Source organism: Peromyscus leucopus, chromosome 6, assembly GCF_004664715.2.
Source record: "Peromyscus leucopus breed LL Stock chromosome 6, UCI_PerLeu_2.1, whole genome shotgun sequence".
Taxonomy (NCBI): Eukaryota; Metazoa; Chordata; class Mammalia; order Rodentia; family Cricetidae; genus Peromyscus; species Peromyscus leucopus.
In genome coordinates, this window is record NC_051068.1 from 34,418,399 (window position 1) to 34,437,535 (window position 19,137).

The 19,137-nt window shown below is 45.3% G+C and overlaps 1 protein-coding gene across 1 annotated transcript in view; it reads left to right on the forward strand.

The window, feature by feature from the left end:
- Positions 1 to 14,800, forward strand: part of Smad9 (SMAD family member 9) — a 46,423-nt gene extending 31,623 nt beyond the window's left edge. Inside the window, exons 3-6 of the mRNA XM_028873368.2 lie at positions 2,187 to 2,444; positions 5,024 to 5,245; positions 8,042 to 8,298; positions 14,253 to 14,800. Coding sequence (XP_028729201.1) covers positions 2,187 to 2,444; positions 5,024 to 5,245; positions 8,042 to 8,298; positions 14,253 to 14,396 — 881 coding nt within the window. The 3' untranslated portion in view covers positions 14,397 to 14,800. The remainder of the gene's footprint in view (positions 1 to 2,186; positions 2,445 to 5,023; positions 5,246 to 8,041; positions 8,299 to 14,252) is intronic.
- Positions 14,801 to 19,137: the final 4,337 nt, after the last annotated feature.

A 19,137-nucleotide genomic window follows, 5' to 3' on the forward strand; every position in this document is an offset into this window, starting at 1 on the left:
GCTACACAGAGAAACTTTGTCTCCAAACTACCCCCTCCCCAAAAAAGAAAGAAATTCTTTCTGGACTGGAGAGATGCTCAGCTGTTAAGAGCACACATTGCTCTTGCAGAGGACCCCTCGGTTCCCAGCACCAGTATTGGGTGTAACTCCAGATCTAGGGGACCGTTTTCCTTTTAGATACTCAAAAGGCCAATTTTTAAGAATTTTTTTTTGCGTTCCCATTTTTCATTTCAGTTTAGGTTTCTCTTAAGATGACAATCTAAATATTTTATATATGTAGATAGTTTTTACGTCCTTAGTTTTAGGTTTAAATTTCTAAAGAGATGGGCCGAGATTATATTAATTTGAAATAGTCTACTTGGAGGAGGTGGGAATGGGGGTGGGTTGGGGGAAGGCTGGGGGGGGTGGGAGGAGGGAGGACAGGAATCTGTGGTTGATATGTAAAATAAATAGAAAAATCCCTTAATAAAAACATTAATTTTAGATAATATTTAAGTTATATTTTTTTTTCTTTTTATTTCCACTCCTAACACCTTTTTAATAGAATGAAGTGTGATTTTCCTTATAGGAATTGAGCTGGAACTGGCCTGGAAGCCTCTTTCCTGGGGGCTGGTTCTCAGTATCTGAAGGTGCTATTAAGCTTCTAAGGGAGAAGAGTGCGTCTACACAGCAGCAAAGCTGTGAACCATGACAATGAGCAGCCGGCATGATAGCCCCAAGGGTACCATGGTGGCACTTACATCTTAGCCATTTGGACAGTCCACTGAAACCTCAAGTTGTTGCTATGGTCCCAACTCCGCCCTCAGCATATTCAGGATCCTGCCTGGTTCTCACATGTTACCAGGAAAACTGAGGTTCCTTCTTTGGGGTTCCTGATCTAATTAATAAAAATAATTTAGGAAGGGACTTGGAAGAAATCTCAAGGCCAGTTGTCTTAGACCAAGTCTGAGTGACAAGCAGCGGAGTAGGTAGTCCGTCAGTTTTGGCAGCTGCAGAGAGCGGGGAGGTAGAAAGCAAGAGAGAGAAGCCCTGCCCTTGGGGTCCAGAAAGGAAACAGAAAAGCTGCACTTTTCTGAGTAGTTCAGAAAGGCAGGCAGCTCCATAAGCAGCTGCCACTCGTGTTCATTTTAAAGAGTGGAACCCAGGCTGGCACAGGGCTGTAACCTGACCTACTTGGGGGCCAAGGCAAGAGGATGGAAGCTCAGTGCCTGCCTAGGATACACACTAGGTTGAAGGCCAGCCTGGGGAAATGAGTGAGACCCCTTCTTAAAGGAGAAGAGGGCTCCGTGGTAGAGCGCTTGCTTAACCTGTGTGCAGCCTGTGGGTTCCATCTCCAGTACTGGGGAGATGGGGGAGGCCAGAAGGGACCCACTAACCCGAGCAGATTTAACTGGTAGAATTTTTTCATGCTGCCTCTGATCTTTTACTTCGTTTCTTTGCTTATCACTTGTATTTTACTTGATAGCTTTTGGTCATTTGCTTTTAGATCATTGTGGTAAAGACATAGAATATTTCATCAGCAGCACAGAGCCTGAAATTGAGGCTGATCATCTAAATAATTCAATGTGGTCTCTAATGGAAAATATTCTGGGCTTCACCTGGGCTTTGGTTGCAAGCATTTGGAACTAACTATGTCTCTTTTAAAGAGGACTTTATTGGCAGAGTTGAAGAAGGCTACAAGCAGATGGGTTTCCATAAAGCCAACATGAGGCCATTACCAAGGGGGGCATGCCTGGAAGCCTCTTGAACTTGGTCCCCAACTGTGACGGTCTGCTTAAGATGCATGTGGCAAGAAGGAGGGCTGGTGACTGAGTGTAGCTCACATGCTCCTGGATAGAGATGGGACCCCCATGCAGAGTTTCCCATGAGCACCATGTGTGGAGATATGGCTGGTGGAAGAAAACATCACATGCCGGGCGGTGGTGGCGCACGCCTTTAATCCCAGCACTCGGGAGGCAGAGGCAGGCGGATCTCTGTGAGTTCGAGGCCAGCCTGGTCTCCAAAGCGAGTTCCAGGAAAGGCGCAAAGCTACACAGAGAAACCCTGTCTCGAAAAACCAAAAAAAAAAAAAAAAAAAAAAAAAGAAAAAGAAAACATCACAAATGGCCAAGGGAAAGCATTTGCTGCCCCACTCCATCCTGATGGGCCAAGCTCAGGGTGCCCTGTCTCTCTCTCTTTGTTCCCAGTTCTGCCTCCGGTGCTGGTACCAAGACACAGCGAGTACAACCCCCAGCTCAGCCTCCTGGCCAAGTTCCGAAGTGCCTCCCTGCACAGTGAGCCCCTCATGCCGCACAACGCCACCTACCCAGACTCTTTCCAGCAGTCTCTCTGTCCTGCACCACCCTCCTCTCCAGGCCATGGGTTCCCGCAGTCTCCGTGCCCAACCACTTACCCACACTCCCCAGGAAGTCCTTCTGAGTCAGACAGTCCGTTTCAACATTCAGGTCAGTCTGTGGGAAATGGGATCCAGGTGGATGATCATTAAGTGTGGTTGTTGCATCTAGCATGTCTATGGTGCCTTTGGGTTTACAGGGACATCTGTGGGCCTGGGCCATCTAACCCACCACCCTCCAGAATGACCAGGATCGGACCCATTTTGGAGTAGAACTGGAGATACATATTTTTGAATCCAGTCCTCTTTCAGAAACTAAATAGAACTTAGCACCATCCCTGGAAATTTACAGCATGTAAGATTATTGTTTGTTTTGAAACATGGTCTGCTTTTAGCATAGGCTAGTCCCAAACCCACCATTCTCTTGCTGCTGTCCCAATGCTGGAGTTACAGGCATATGCCGCTTTGCTGAATGTAGACGTAAGATTGACATATTGATGGATGACAAATTAAAAATTTAAATACTAAAAGCAAGGACAGGCTAGACAGCTCAGCAGGTCTACATAGGCACTGCTACATAAGCCTGCCAACCTGAGTCACATCCCCAGAACTTCTGGACAGGGAGAAAGAGACAAAGGACTCCACAAAATTGTCCCCTGACCTCCAAACACATATCATGCAGACACAATAATAACCAACTAACTACATAGATAAATGAGATTTGGCCAGAGAGCAGGCATAAGGGGACCAAGGTTAGGCTTTTGTTTGCTTGCCTCTTTGGACAACCAAAAGGCAGGTCTTTTGCTCCAAACGTCATGTATGTGACCTCGGTGACCTGCAGAGCTAGGCCCCAACACCAGCTGGTACATTCTCTCTCCTCTGAAGCCAAGACAGCAGCAGAAGGTAGTGCTCCCCCGGGAGCTTCATGCTGGATTCAGACATATGCAAGAGGGAGGGACACCCTAGTGCGTCTCCATGATGTGTGGGCTGTGACGGCTGTGAAGTTGGTCAAAGAGAGAGACATGAAGGAGAGATATATGGGACCCTCTTAAGTGTGAGGCTAATAATATCTGCATAAATACAGCTGGAACGCACAGTTACAATCTGCCTCCCTCTTGTTCATAAGTCCTCTTACTTAATGCATATTTATTAAGTCTCACTAAGTAAACAAATAATAAAGCCTTGCCCTAGGTTGCTGAGAAAGAAGAGATTAACAAAAATTGTCTTTACTCTCAAAGAACATATAAGATGTGGTAAGATGAGAAGAGATATCCTCAGTGTCATACCTTAACAAGATCCTTACACACCCATGTTCACATGTATCACCTTGTATTACGTCATTGCTTTCCTCTGTCTCCAGCAGAGAGCCTGAAATGCCTGCTCATGCATTACTTATTGCATAGAGAATTCCCCTGCATGTGTTTGAAACTTAGTATTAGGGCCAGTGGTTAAAGGACAGGATAATTATAAGATACATATTTGCCCAACACACACACGTGCTATAAAAGATTGCCTGTACTGACTGCATTCTGCCCAGTTACCCTTTGACCTCCTCCCATCTACGGACAGACCCTAGAAAAGCTGAGAAGCCATCTCTCCTTAAAATACATATATCATATTTATATCATATGTAAATAGATATCTGTGTGTTTCATAGAGGAGAATGTGAGCCTGTCTATATAGATTTTTTTTCTTCAATAGAATTTATTCAGTGCTTTCCATTTGGTTTGTTATCATATCCAAACTATTGGTGTTTTTTTAAAAAATCATTATTGTAGAATTACACCTTTTGACATAGGGATTCGGTTCAGTTCTGTAACAACAGGATACTGTTCTTCTCTGGCAAAGATGAGGTGGCCTGCCACCTAGCTCCTGGCTGTGTTTACTCTGGGACTGGCAACATTTTACATCAGTCTGTCCATGCTGCCTTTTCCCTGGCCCCTCATTACACTACATCTGTAAACACTTGTGGAAAATTAACAAGGACCACGGCCTTAGACTCATGGGTACAATAAACTAATGAGCTGGGTCCAAACAGCTTCCGTCAAACACGCGTGTTTGAAGGATTACAGAGGAAGGCGTACTCGGTCCTACGGCCAACTTTCTGGTTTAAAGTGTTCATCTCTGCTTCCTGTTAGAATCATGAGCTTGAGAGCCCAAAGGTGACAGTGATATGGTGCCTTTGTTATGTCCAAAGGCATATTGCAGGGACCCTCAAAAGACCACCATGGAGACCGAATCCTGCATATAAAAGCAAAGAACCTTTATTTTCAAGCTCCGAGCTTGGTCTCTCTGTCTGTCCAACACAGTGATGAGAGCAGAGAGCCCTGAGCCCAGGCAGGGTAGGGTTTTTATCATAGCAGAGGTTGGAGTGAGGGGATTTTCAGGGTTCAGGACCCTGATTGGCTGACATTTGTCTAGGGGTATCTGTAAAACAAAAACAGGTGTGTGCTAGACTCAGGAACATCCTGCCACCTTATCTAATGGTTGGACTCTTTGGGATGTTAGGTACTTTCCCATCCCTGGGTGGATCCCGGGGTAGTGTCAGCTTATGGCTTTTCCTGGATCTGGGTGCTGCCTGCCAGTAAACCTGTCACAGAAGCTGTGTCTGGGCCCCTAAGCCTGTCATGGTGGCTGTGTGGTCAAACTGTTTGGGGGCCCCTCCACACCTTTTCTCTTGTTTTCTTTCAGACTTCCGGCCGGTTTGCTACGAGGAACCCCAGCATTGGTGCTCTGTTGCCTACTATGAACTCAACAACCGGGTTGGAGAGACTTTCCAGGCGTCCTCCCGGAGCGTTCTCATCGATGGCTTCACCGACCCTTCCAATAACAGGAATAGGTTCTGTCTCGGGCTACTTTCAAACGTGAACAGAAACTCAACCATAGAAAACACCAGGAGGCACATTGGAAAGGGTGAGAGCCAAGGCAGCAAGTCTCCAATTCTGCTTCTGAGCTCAAATGCTGGGTTAGAAATCAGCGTTGGCCCTGTAGCCCGCGGGAAGACCCCGAAGCATGGTGTCACCACGGGAGAGGGACGTGTTCTCTCTGCCTCTAAAATCAGTAGACCGTCTTCAGGGTGGCATGGGAGAGTGCTGTGAGGACAAGACATAATAAAGGGCCAGATGTGTTGACACAGGCCTGTGATGCCAGCACTGGTTCCCCAGGGGGAAGCAGGACAGGGTTAATCCCTACCGAAATATAAAACGCTCCCTTCATTAGGCTGTGGCTGAGTGAACCGTGTGTTTGAAAGCCCCTCGGTCCCACCAAGTGACTCCTGTGCAGGCTCCACCTTGAGAACAGATCTGCCCTGAGGTGATCTTGACACAGACGTAGGCTTCAAAGCCTGCTACTATATTGGCCTCCATGATGAGCCACATGAAATCCCATGAGTCCATGACTCCTTCTGGAGATGCTGTGGTCTCTAGTCAGAGGCCAGCCTGCTACTGGCTGAGCATTCTGTCCTCACGTGACATTCAGTGCAGGCTCACATGTTCAACCTTGGGCTCGGCTTCTTCCTCAAGGGACTCACCTTCCCATTCTCTCCTCTGCCAACTTGTGCCGGGTTTGCAGATAAGGCTTTTCCGTGGACAAGAACCACCCCCTAAATACAAACAGAGCCAGGCTCAGATGACAAAAATCTTAGCTATCATATGCAATAGGTTCCGGAAGGATTATGTGCTTGAAGGTCATTCAGTTAGAATACCCACTAAGCCTGCAGTAGCCACCCCCCACACACACACCCATACACACCTGGCTGTGACCACCAGCTTTCAGGTCTGTGGGGTCAAGGTGCAAGTGGACCTCTGTAGCCCCCTTCTGCGGTGGCAGATAGCATACACTGAAGAGGAACTGTCAACAGGCAGAGAGGCTCCATAGTGCAGGGGACACCCGGGGAAGTGCCATGTACAAGGCAGAGCTCAGAGCCCCCTGCTGGCTCTCCACTGCCCTGTGAAGTAAGTCCTCACCCGTGGACACAGCCCCCCTCCCCCGGGAGCTTGCACTTGACTTTGCCCTGGCCTCCATTGCCTTCTCTTCTGCAGAGCTTTTAAAGGTTGGCTAATTGTCAAGAGTGTCCGGAGCTCTGGACAGGGCTGCAGGGACTGCTTTGAGCTCAGCTGTACCACGGAATGTCCCCTCGCTGTCAGCCACCCCCAACCCCCTGTGCACAGGCGTGGCCAAGGCGGGCAGCACTAGCTTTGCTCGGTGGGAGTCCAGGGCAGTCCCCTGTTTCAGCGGGTCAGAGCCATCCTTCCATTTCCTCATGGTCACCAGTGCCTGAATTGTGGGTGTCAGGAGAGGGACAGGGCGGGGTGTGTGTGTGTGTGTGTGTGTGTGTGTGTGTGTGTGTGTGGTGTGGTGTGTGTGTGTAAGGAGTGGTGGTGATGGATGGTGGTGGTGGTGGTCGGTGGATTTTGTTTGAGTCTGGCCTATTTCTAGTCATCTCCAGTTCCATCCATTTTATAATTTCACGCTTTACAGCTGAACAAAATTCCATTGTGTGTCTGTACCGCGCTCTATTTATCGAGGATGTCCCTTTTGAAATGTAACTCCAGGAATGTTAGATAAATTGAGATAAGCTGCATGTTGCTTGTGTTTTTATGTGACTGTGTGTGTGGAAGTGTGGTTGGAACGTTCCTGTTCTCAGGAGCATGTGTGTGGTTTCTAGGATTGAGTGACAGCCCTGAGCTGAAGTATTTTAGTTTTGAGTCAGGGTCTCACTGTGCAGCCCTGGCTAGCCTGAACACTATGTAGGCTAGGCTGGTCTCAAACTCACCTGCCTCTGCTTCCCGAGTGCTGGGATTGAAGGGGTGTGCCGCCACACTGGGCTTCGAAGACATAGACTTATAACTGTTAGTAAGATTCAAGTTCTGGAGTAGGTTTAGTGTGTGGATTTCAGTAGCATTTGCATGGTGTTAGCTGGGCTTCCTGTGATAGCTTTTTGTTTATATGTGGGTGTGAAGGACTTCGTGGGGTTTTGTTTTGCATGATGTGTTTCTTTTGTCTAGGGTCATGGACACTTTTTTTTTTTTGTTTTGACAGGGTTCTCTGTGTACTTTACTTTTGAATCATTGAGGTGTGAATCAAAATATGCTCTCGAGTGGATCGTGCACCACCCCTGAATTTTTGAAGTGAGTGAGATCAAAAGTGGTGTGAGAATAAGTGAGAGACAACGGACTCATCTTTGAGAATGTCCATTTATGTGGGTTGGGCTTCAAATTCTTTTTCTTGGGGCTGGAGAGATGGCTCAGTGGATAACAGCATTCACTGATCTTCTAGAGGACCTAAGTTCAATTCCCAGCAGCCACATGGCAGCTCACACTTATCTGTAACTCCAGTTCCAGGGCCTCTGACACCCTCACACAGACATACATGCAGGCAAAACACCAATGAACATCAAATAAAAGTAAATTAAAAAGTGTTTTTCTTTATTTTATGTGTATGGGTGTTTTGTCTGTCTGTATGTATGGATACATACCATGTGTGTGCAGTGCCCATAGAGGCCAGAAGAGGGCGTCAGACTCTCCAGAACCAGTTCATTGCAGATGGTTGTGAGCTGTCTCTGCAGCCCTCAGAGTTGAACTTTTTAATGGATTTATAGGAAAAGTCCAAGGAAACAAGTGGGTATTTGGGGCCCACCTGACTGCAGGGGGTGCTAGGAGTCACTGAGAAGGGAGCGGATCGGAAAGAGTGTGGTTTCTGTGTCCACAGGCGTGCATCTGTACTACGTCGGGGGCGAGGTGTACGCCGAGTGTGTGAGCGACAGCAGCATCTTTGTTCAGAGCCGGAACTGCAACTATCAGCACGGCTTTCACCCTGCCACGGTCTGCAAGATCCCCAGCGGCTGCAGCCTCAAGGTCTTCAACAACCAGCTCTTCGCCCAGCTGCTCGCCCAGTCCGTGCACCACGGCTTCGAAGTTGTGTACGAGCTAACGAAGATGTGCACGATTCGGATGAGTTTTGTGAAGGTAAGGATGCCGGCCTTGGGATTATAAAGTGGAAAGTGGGAAGAAAGCTCAAAATGGTCTCAGCTGGACGTGGCATTTGCTCAGCCAACTTAGGTGGATAACAACTTTGATTTTTTCTTCTAAAAAAAAAAAAAGTATTGATTCTTGGCCTCTTTTTTTTTTTTTTTTAATTATCTAGTCCAACTTCTGCTGCCCATATATTCCTTGGTATGGGACCACCCAAAGGAAATAGTGTGGTTGAGGTCAATCCACCAGGGGCCTCAGCCTTAAAGATAACTGACTCCCCCTAAAAGCCATCAAGTGTCTTCAGTTATGAGTGAGGGATTCATGAACTTTCCTGCTCCATACTAGAATATTGACACACTTGCTCTGTCTCTGTCTCTGTTTCTCTCTGTCTCTCATCTGTCTCTCATCTCTCATCTCTCTCTGTCTCTCTTGATATATATATATCAGTTCTGTATCATGCCCCAAATACCCACTTGTTTTCTTGGACTTTTCCTACAAATCCATTACAAAGTTCAACTCTGAGGGCTGCAGAGACAGCTCACAACCATCTGCAATGAACTGGTTCTGGAGAATCTGATGCCCTCTTCTGGCCTCTATGGGCACTGCACACACATGGTATACATACATACATACATACATACATACATACATACATACATACAGGCAAAACAAAATATTCCAGGATAGTTCTGACTGCCCTGGAACTCACTTTATAGACCAGGTTAGCTAGAAACTCAGAGACCCACCCTCCCCTGCATTCTACAGCAAGCAATAACGACCCTTTTGGGGAAATGTTATTAACAGTTCATAGGAAAGTGGAAGTATACTGACTTATTTCGCAATTATCTGAAAATTTTGCACTTTAGGAAGAAACCTCAACTTAAGTAGCAGTGTGACGGTTTGGATGTGAAGATCCAAGGATGGTAGTGATGGGCAGGATAGAATGCTGCCGAGATTTCCCCATCCCTACTTTCGGGGCACTGTCATCACCCAGTCAATGAGGAAGGTCTTCCTCTCAGCTGGGAAAGCTGACAGACAGATGGAGGGGATAAATTTATAGATAAAATACAAAGAGAACTGTCTCTACTCCAAGACAGCAGTGCTCGGTGTCGGTACGAACCAAGTGGGATAGAAACATTAAGGCAGAGGTGAATAATTCAGGAAATCCTTCAGATATTTAAGAACCTAGACTTGTTCATCAGACTATGTGGTGTATATAGCAGTTTTCACAGTGGCACATACCCCATCTAGGGAAGGAGCTCGGCTGCCTTTTTAATTTATTTTTATTTTATGTGTCTGGGTGTTTTACTTGCATGAATGTCTGTGCACCACATGCATGCAGTACCCAAGAAGGCCAGAAGAGGGCCTCAGACCCCCCTGAACTGGAGTTATAGGTGGTTGTGAACTGTCTTGTGGGCACTGGGAATTGAACCCAGGTCCTCAGCAAGAGCAGCCAGTGCTCTTAGCCACTAAGCCATCTCTCCAGGCCACATTTGCCTTTTAAAAGCAGTCCTGGGAATGGAACCCAGGGCTACTCTACTGAGCTACAGTCCCAGCCTTAAAATAAGTTTTATTATCCTTTTAAAGTTAGTTACTGATAGCCAGGTGGTGGTGGTGCATGCCTTTAGTCCCAGCACTTGGACTGTGAGTTTGAGGCCAGCTTGGTCTAGAAAGTGAGTTCCAGAACAGCCAGAGCTGTTATACAGAGAAAGCTTGTCTTGAAAATCCAAAGGGGGTAAAAAAGTCTTTTTAAAGGAACCTCTTATGAGGACAAACCAGCTTTATTCATCAAAGGAAAGAGCCCCCTGGAAAATTTCCAGTACACTGTCACTTTGGAGCCAGCAGGGGGCATTAACTCACCGTTAGTGAACTAGCCCTTGAATGGGACAGTTATTTTCCCTGTGTTTTAATGAGGATGAGCTGTGGGTACCTCATAGGTAATTACCGTAATACAAGCATAGAAATGTGATCATTTCCCAACATCAACTAAATGTTTCTTAGGTACGCAACAAATTTATAGAGCTACAAAATGTAATTCATAGCAAACACACTGCTACTGCTGTTATGGGCCCCACCCCCTACCCCGAACCCCCTCCCTCCTCCCTTCTCCCTGCGATGATGAGGGAAAAAACCCAGGCTAGGCAATCACTTGAGCACTGAGATTCATCGCTAGCCCTGCAAGGACTTAAACAAAATAAAAACTGTCAATGATTAGTTTAAAATTTTCCAGGTGACTAGACACAGGGGGCGATCATTGCAGGTGAAGGAGCAGACCATCTTGAAAGTTTTTTTTTTTTTTTTTCAGCTCTGACTTTACTGGCCATAGCTCTCCTTCAGGCAGCCAGTCAACAACTATTCATTGAGCAGCGCCAGTGGCGGGCCAGATGCTGCCCCGGGCCTTGGGATGATGCATTGTTGGTTATTCACAGGCCTCTGCCTTGTGGGACCAGTGTACTGGTAGCGAGCACTAGGTGAATGAATCAGATAAAAGGGAGATAGAGAGGTTACAGGCGGGAGGCATCACGGAAGCGGTGTGTGCCAGCAGAGGCCAGAAGGTCCTGCAAGGAAAGCCATAGAGGCCTGGGGAAAAGCAAGTTCAGAAGCCCATGGCCACTACGAGCCTCCTCGGTAGGGGCGGGAAGCAGGGCTGGGTGACTGCAGCCTTGTGCAGGAGGGAGGAGAGGGGGTGCAAATGAGATGGGAGCACTTCCTGTCAGCTGAGCAGAGTTTAGCCCTTTGTGGTGCTGGGAGTCTTCGGACAGAGGGGTTCATGGTCTGACTTGTCATTTTGTCTGGTTGGGTACACGGTCGTTCAGTGTAACCCAAGCTGGCCTTGGACTCAGAAGCTTCCCGATTCATTCCCTCCCCTGCTAGGGTTGCAGGCATGAATCACCACACCCAGGTGGTCTGTCTTGAAGGGGCCATTGTGACTGCTAAGTGGAGAAAAGGTGTGCCGCAGTGAGGTGGAAAGGAAGAGGCTGCTAAAGCCATTGTGGCGCCTGGAGAGATTGGCCAGGGGTTAAGAGCACTGGCTGCTTTTTTTTTTTTTTTTTACTTTTTGTTTTGTTTTATTTGTTGTTGAAGTGGCCATATGGTTTCAAGGAACACATCTGAGCATAGAATTGATTATAAAATAAAAATAACAATTTCATGAGACAAAGATTAATTTTTATGTCTGTAATGGAATAATCTGGAACACCTTTTCTACACCCCAGTTTAAATGAAGTCCAATACTATTTGTAGCATTTTTGGACATTAAAATAGTACAGACAGATGCATTTTAGCACACATAAATATCAATATTTTAATCATCTTTTTTTTCTGACATTTTGGTCTCACTCAAAATTTTCTAGGTTGCTTTACATTAGACAAAATAAAAAAGAGAATAACCAAATATCAACAGTTGTAGGGAAAATGAGTCTTCATACTGAAATAGACAATTTGGCATTACATAAGCGTAATTAAGGCAAAGTCTTTTTCCTGGTTTTGTTTTGTTTTCATTTGCTATGAACCAGGACAGAAGTAGGCCATAAGGGGAACAGGTATGACAGCTGGTCAGCAAGGTGAGCCTCCGAATGTTGACAGAGGGCAGCTGCTCCGGTCTGAACAGGTATTTTGTGAGGGATGGTAGCAGGAGGTGAGCAAGGTGTGCAAATAAGGCTGGGTGTTCACTGTCAGTTACAGCAACTGTTGAGATCAGCCAGTCACATTCACACCAAGATGCTGAGGTGACAGACAGACTGAAGAGTCTGGAGGGAGCAGTCAGAGCTGGAGTTGTAAATTGGGAACGTCCTTATTTGCATGGTATCTAACTCCATGTGTTTGGATGGGACCACAGGTTTGAATTTAAACACAGAGGACTGGGATTCCAGAACTGAGCCCCAGACTCAATATTAGAGTGAAGGAAGAGAGAAGTAGCCACCAAACAAGCCTGAGAAAGGCCAGGCAGCATAAAGGCCCATGGGTGGTACCAGTGGACATGCTACACATTTAGAAAGACAGATAGATAATCTATTGCTGTGAAAGTGGGTACAGGTTGTAGGAGGTCAGCTCCCACTTTTTGAAGGTTTTTTTTTTTTTTTTTTTTGAGATTTATTTATTTATTATGTATACAGCATGTTTGCCTGCAAGCCAGAAGAGGGCGCCAGATCTCATTACAGATGGTTGTGAGCCACCATGTGGTTGCTGGGAATTGAACTCAGGACCTCTGGAAGAGCAGTCAGTGCTCTTAACCGCTGAGCCATCTCTCCAGCCCTTGAAGGGTTCTTATGAGGAGAGAGGGATAAGAAAATATCAGGTAGAGAGACCTAACCAACAAGAAGAAAGACACACAGGATAGCTTCAGGAGGGCCTGGGTCACTACCCAACAGCTGCTTCATTTATTCAAAAGGGCTTTTTATAACAATGCCAAGGGGCAGGGCAAAAGACCTCCCCATTACAAGATCAAAGCACACCGCACAGCCAAGTGTAGACCCTTCCAAACACCTGGTAACCACGCCCCGTGGTCAAATCATCCCTTTATGCAGCCCTGCTGGGTAAAGCAAGCTCAGATTCTCGGACCCTGAGTAAGTGCTCACTAGGAAATCTCTGTGGGTCTTCAGAGCAGGTATGGATGAAATTTTATGTCTCTGATAGTTTCATTTTTTTTCCCCCACAAAAATCGTGGGTGGTAGAGGAGTTAGGTGCAGGCATGTCTAACCCACAGCCTCTTGGCTGTGTGTAAGCTGGGGAGAGCTATGAGTATGGTTTACTTAAAATATTATAAGATTTCACTGAGAACTTCCGTGGTTCAATTGTGCAGTTCTCACGTGTAAACTTTGTTGGTGACAAGGCCATGTTGAACGTCAGAGGGTTTCTGGGAAAATCAGAAATGGAAGAATCAGAAAGGCAGGAGATGTGGGGAACAGGCAACTGCTGGGTGGTCCCACAAACCCACAGAGGGTGGTGATCATGAGTGACCAGGCTGTGTGGTCAAGCTGAATACTGATAAGAAAAAGACACGGTCTTTATGTGTATGACTGTTTGCCTGCATGCGTATCTGTTCTATGAGCCTCGGGGCCCTCTGAGCCAGAAGAGGGCGCTGGATCCCCTGGAACTGGAGTTATGGGTGGTTGTGAGCTGCTTTGTGGGTACTGGGAACCAAGTCCTGGTTCTCTGCAAGAGAATCCAGTACTCTTAACCACTGGGGCCTCTCTCCAGCGCCTGTGCTAAAATTTTTAAACAACTCTGGAGAATTATGGTTGTCAATAACAAATATAATCTGAAATCCCTCAAATTAAATAACTTTCTATTGATAAATAACAGATAAACATGAACATCTACCATCTATAGATCCATAATCTATCTATCTATCTATGTATCTATCTATGTATCTATCTATGTATCTATCTATGTATCTATCTATCTATCTATCTATCTACCTATCTATCTATCTCTATCATCTATATTTATCTATCTCTATCTATCCATCTGTCATTTTCATACCTGTCTCTCCTATTAATGGAGATAAATGGGAAGTTTCTGAGTGAGCCTGGGATAGAAGAGAAATAAGGTCTAAGCTCTGACATTCCATTCCCCAAATCAAGAGTTACTGATCTTTGCAACTTTCAGATTCAATCTCTGATCTTCAGTGAATAGCAGTTTTGTGCAGACCCAGGCTTCCACATGAAGAGTGGAATATGATGTTAAGCGCCTTTACTCGTAAAGAGGAGATGGCTTGGCAGCCCTCCCATGTGATGTGCAGATCCCAGACTACCACTAACTAGGTGTCTAGCTGTAAGTGAGCTAACAGAGAACGCCCTGACTGACCTGGGCCCCCCTGAGGTATCTGCCCCATGGAGGCATCCACTTCTCACAGGAAGCCTGTGGGCCCTGCATCCCCTGCGCTCTGCCTGGTGGCCTCTGGCAAAGGGGCACAGTTCAGTCTGGGCTCTTTTCTTGCTTTTCAGGGCTGGGGAGCCGAGTATCATCGCCAGGATGTGACCAGCACCCCCTGCTGGATTGAGATTCATCTTCATGGACCACTGCAGTGGTTGGACAAGGTTCTAACTCAGATGGGCTCCCCACATAACCCCATTTCCTCAGTGTCTTAACAGTCATGTCGTCAGCTGCGTTTCCACGGAAGAGAAGAGATGCAGGCGGTGGCTTCTGTCCTGACCACCTGCAGCTAATGGAAGGTTTTGGATGCAGATGTAAATACATATAATGTATATAATATTATTCACATTTTTACCACCATTTGTTCCGTGCTACCTAGCTAACCCGGGGCTAGTACTGTGGCTGAAGAAGAGTGCTTTCCAGGCCAGTGCCAGAGTTAGAAGTCAGAATCGGAGGCCACTTCAGCTTGTCACTGTGCAGAATGTTGTGCCCCCTAATGACAACACAAAGCTGCTTACATTAAGGAAAGGCCCAGGGTTTAGGAGCACTAGAGTAAAACCCAATCAAATCCACGTAGTTTAAAAGATCTCATGTTCAATGTGAAAGGCAAGAAAAAAAATCAAGCCTGTTCCGTGATCTGTTAGGTAAACCTCAGAAACTTCATCTCTGAAGTCGGAACGCGCACAGCTGGGCTGTGTGCTGACGTCAACGGTACGTGTAAGCAGACTGAAACTGTGATTGGAAAGGGAGAGACGGTGCAGCTTAGAGTCGTGCCGCCACTGCCTAGCAGTAACAGAGGCGAAGAAGGAGAAACAGCCCGAGAGGAGCTACAGTCCTCAGTGATGGGCTAGTCCAGAATTCAGTCCCGGGAGCACAGGGGACTCCCCCTCCCACTCTGGAAGTCGGGTTCCAGTCTTGCAGTTCTGTCAGGTGACCGTGTGGTTGGCTGTGTCTGCCTGGGTACACTGTGTGCCAGCCCTTTGCAGAGACGGACCTGTCGACTGGAAGGTTGGGAGGAGCATCATGTGGCAACATGCTCATATGGAAGCCTCCAAGGCAGGGCATCCCTTCACCACATCCTTCTTCTTGGTGACAAATATCAATCAGTTATAATGATTAAAACAACAGCAAAGCCTTGGGGGCAATCTAGAGGCATCTTTGGATCATATTTATGTATTACTTAGCCTGGTACCTGTGTTGATTAAATTATTAGCTGGTTACATCTGGCAGCCTCTTCTAAAGCTATGGAATACTTGGATATAACTTCCCAAGTGAAGTGTGAAAGTTTCATATGCCCTACATTTTTGAGGAAACGCTGGTAGTGAATAATAAGCATCTTTAGAAATATCTTATGTATATACATGCATATGTTAGTGTGCATGTATTATTAGAGCCTGTTATTTCCTTCTTTGGATGATAAAGGGAAATTTCCTCCAGATTTCATGGTATGTGCCTCTCGATGATCACTGCATTGCTTGTAAGTTTACTTCATGCCCTTTGGAAAGCACATTCTTTAAGATGGCATTTGTGCTTGTAAGGATGGAGTTTCCATAAGCCGAGTTTCCTTCGTTTAATCCAATCTACCTAGCATCAAGACACATGCATTTGTTGTTCCCCATTCAATTGTATTTAAGATAGATATGATGTGACAAGTCACACTCACAATGCCTACTGTATCTATAACACCTATCATGTATCATGAATATACATGATACACATATCAAAAGATACTCGTTTATGTCTCGCACTAAGGCCCGGGAGCCCACTTAGAGTGTAGAAAAGTCCAAGCTTGTTGACTCATTAAGTTTGTCCTGCAGATTTGTGTGTACCAGGGACATTGTCAGGTGCTGCGGAATCAAATGTTCATTAGAGATAGTCCTCACCTCCATGGAGCTGCAGATCTAACAGTAAGCCATTGCAGACACTAGGTCTCAGAACTTCTAAAACCCACACATGTGAATTTTCTTTGGCTTGAAAAAAAAAATGTAACCAACTTCTCCATTATTACTATATTGAAATTTTATGTCTCTTCGGAACAATTAGGTAATTTATCTTTGTGCAAGTGCCACTTTTATTCCTAGCCATCCCGCCTCCTTGCATCCCCATATTTCTGGTAATTCTCCCAGCTTCTTCCTTGGAAAAGTCATTTGTATGGCAGATCTTCTCTGAGTGCCCATTCAAGGACACAAAGTATTTGTCCCAGATTTTCTGACAGTCCTTTCGATCTCTTCACAAAGGGTCAAACATCCTCTGGCAATATGTAACTTTATCAAACTGTTCAGAGGTAGAAGCTTCCAGATGTGGCGGTGCTCACCTTTAATTTCAGCACTGAGGAGGCAGAGGCAGGCGGATCTCTGTGAAGTTAAGGCCAACCTGGCCTACATAATGAGTTCCAGGACAGTCAAAGCTATACAGTGAGACTCTGTTTCAAAACCAAAGTAGAAGCTTAGAAACAAAACTAAAAAACAAAATAAGCTACTTGGATTTCCTTGCAACATTAAGAAAGTAGACAAAATATCAAAGTGTGCCTGATTTCTCCGAGAAAGGAATCATGACACAGGTGCATATGTATCAGAGAATTTAGCATTAAAGAGATGTTAGCCTTCTGCTCCTGTAACACAGTTACATTTTAATCAGTTTTTTCCTTTGGCTGCTAAGAGATCTAAAAAAATAATAATGTAATACTTGACTTTAGACTCCTTTGACCATTTGGCATGCATTCCATGAAACAGACAAGCAAAACTATGCTGTGTAGTGTGGTTTCACAGGCTGAAGAGGAAAGTGGGCAGGCCAAGTCTTCACATACTGCTTGCTGCGTGGCTCTGGTTGCCCTTGGCAGGGTCATGAGACAGAACTGCATGGGTTTGGCCTGCCCACATGGTGCTGGATGGTTATCACCATGTCCAAGTTGGTATTTGTGTGAGTCTTAAGGAAAATAAGACATGTTAGTTTGTTTCAGCTAGTTGCTAATGTTAACAGCTGCTTCAGGACTAAGAAGCCGCCACCTTTTAGCATACACACTTGAGCGTTTTTGTATGGTCAGCAAAAGTGGCAAGCTCCCTGGCATTTAGAATCCTCTTTTCATTGTCCCCCATAATGACAACAGAAAGAACAATAACAAAAGCATTTTGTAAACATTGGCTGCTGGATGTCAAGCTCCTGCTTAACTCTGAATGTGTTCCAGATATTCCGTGTATATATTTAATAAAGCAAAATGTACTGTGCATTCCACATTGTCTTACCTACTTACCTACTAGCTGAACTATACAAGGGTAGGTAACCCAAGAGATGCCTTTGATCCAGCAGCCTAGCTTTCTGTCCTGAAATGCCATACACCATCATCTGGTGGTTTATGATAGACATTGCTGTAGAGACACCTTTGGGCTCCTTTTTCTTTTAAGCTTTAGGTAACAATTCTACATGTGTGATCTATGGTTCCTCCTTAAGATGCTTAATCATAAACTGTCCTATTTGAAAAATAGGATTTTTAAGAATTCTTCATGCTGTAAAAAAAAGTGCCACATTGGTGGCACTTTTTTTAACATCTTGGAATAATTGGCATTATATATGTAATTTTAAGGATACTTTGCAGAAATTTTAGAGGTGGTTGAAACTTCTCCCTAGCTTACTGCCAGGCCACAACTAAATAAACCCTTTGTATGGTGAAGTAAAAAGTGAATTTAACCCACATCATCAGTTGAGCATCCTACCTTAGCAAGCCAGCACCATGCATGTTCGGCAAGGAACACGTATATACTAAGAGCATTAACAGGTGATGCTTAAAACATCTGGATATGTAAGGAAAACTTTCACTAAAAATCATGTATTTTTCATATGCCATGAAATACCTAATTAATTAAAATGCTTTCAAAGAGAAGCTTGTGACATTGCAAATGACTATGAAGAGCTTGCAAGATGCTTGGTTCCCCTGGCCCAAGTTGTCCCACTGATTCTAAGCTTTACAACTGTGAGCTGGTTGGGGTTCAGAAAGCCTTGGTAAGGGGCAGAGGCTACACAGTGTACACTCAGTACTGTCTGTTTTAGAATACTAGGGAATGCCTTTTAGACTGAGTAATCTACACTTTTACAGTTAAAAGTATTTTTTGCTCGTGTTTTAGTGGTTTGGTATACAAGCTAATGTTCTCTCAGAGAAAAACCAAGCATTTCTAGGCAGGTTGTACATGGAGCCTGATATGTTGAGTCCTCCCTCCTTGTTGCTGTTAAAAAAAAAAAAAATACCACAAGACAGTATTATTTCAGAGTTCTGAAAGCCACAAGTCTGAAATCAGTCTCTCTGTGCCAGTGTCAAGGTGCTGGCAGGGCTGATTCTGGAAGCACTGGAGGAAAATACATTGTCTTTTTCTAGATCATGGGGACTGGGTCCATTTCCCTTTTCTTGAGGCTTCTGGCATCCTGCTCCCATCCATCATCACATCTACTTCTTTCGGGGTAAGAGCTTACTATGTAGTCTTCACTGTTGGAGTTCACTAATTTTAAAATAACAACTAAGTGTACCAGTTACTCATTAACATAAATATTGACTAGACCACCCTGAACCCTATGGCCTTCAATCCTAAGCCTTCAGTAACTGCTTACCATTGACAGATCCACAGGGTGGTTTCATACATCTAAGCAAGGCTTAGCTGGCCTAGGCTGGATAGAGATAGGGGATGGAGAGCTGATGTCTCACTGACATGTGTCAGGCTGTCAGATGGTACAACAGAGATCAGACCACAGACCTTTGATTTAACTCAGATTTATTGTGCAGGTTAGGGCTTGTTACCATGGAACTGGGTAAGAGTCTAAAAATATAAATGCAAATATTCAAAACCTTCAGAAGTTGTCTAGAGGCTGGCATGTCATTATTTCTTCTGCTCTATACTGGCCAAAACAAGTCTCATGCCAGTGAATCCTGCATTGAGGAATAGGTAAATAAAACCTGTTGGTGGAGGAAGC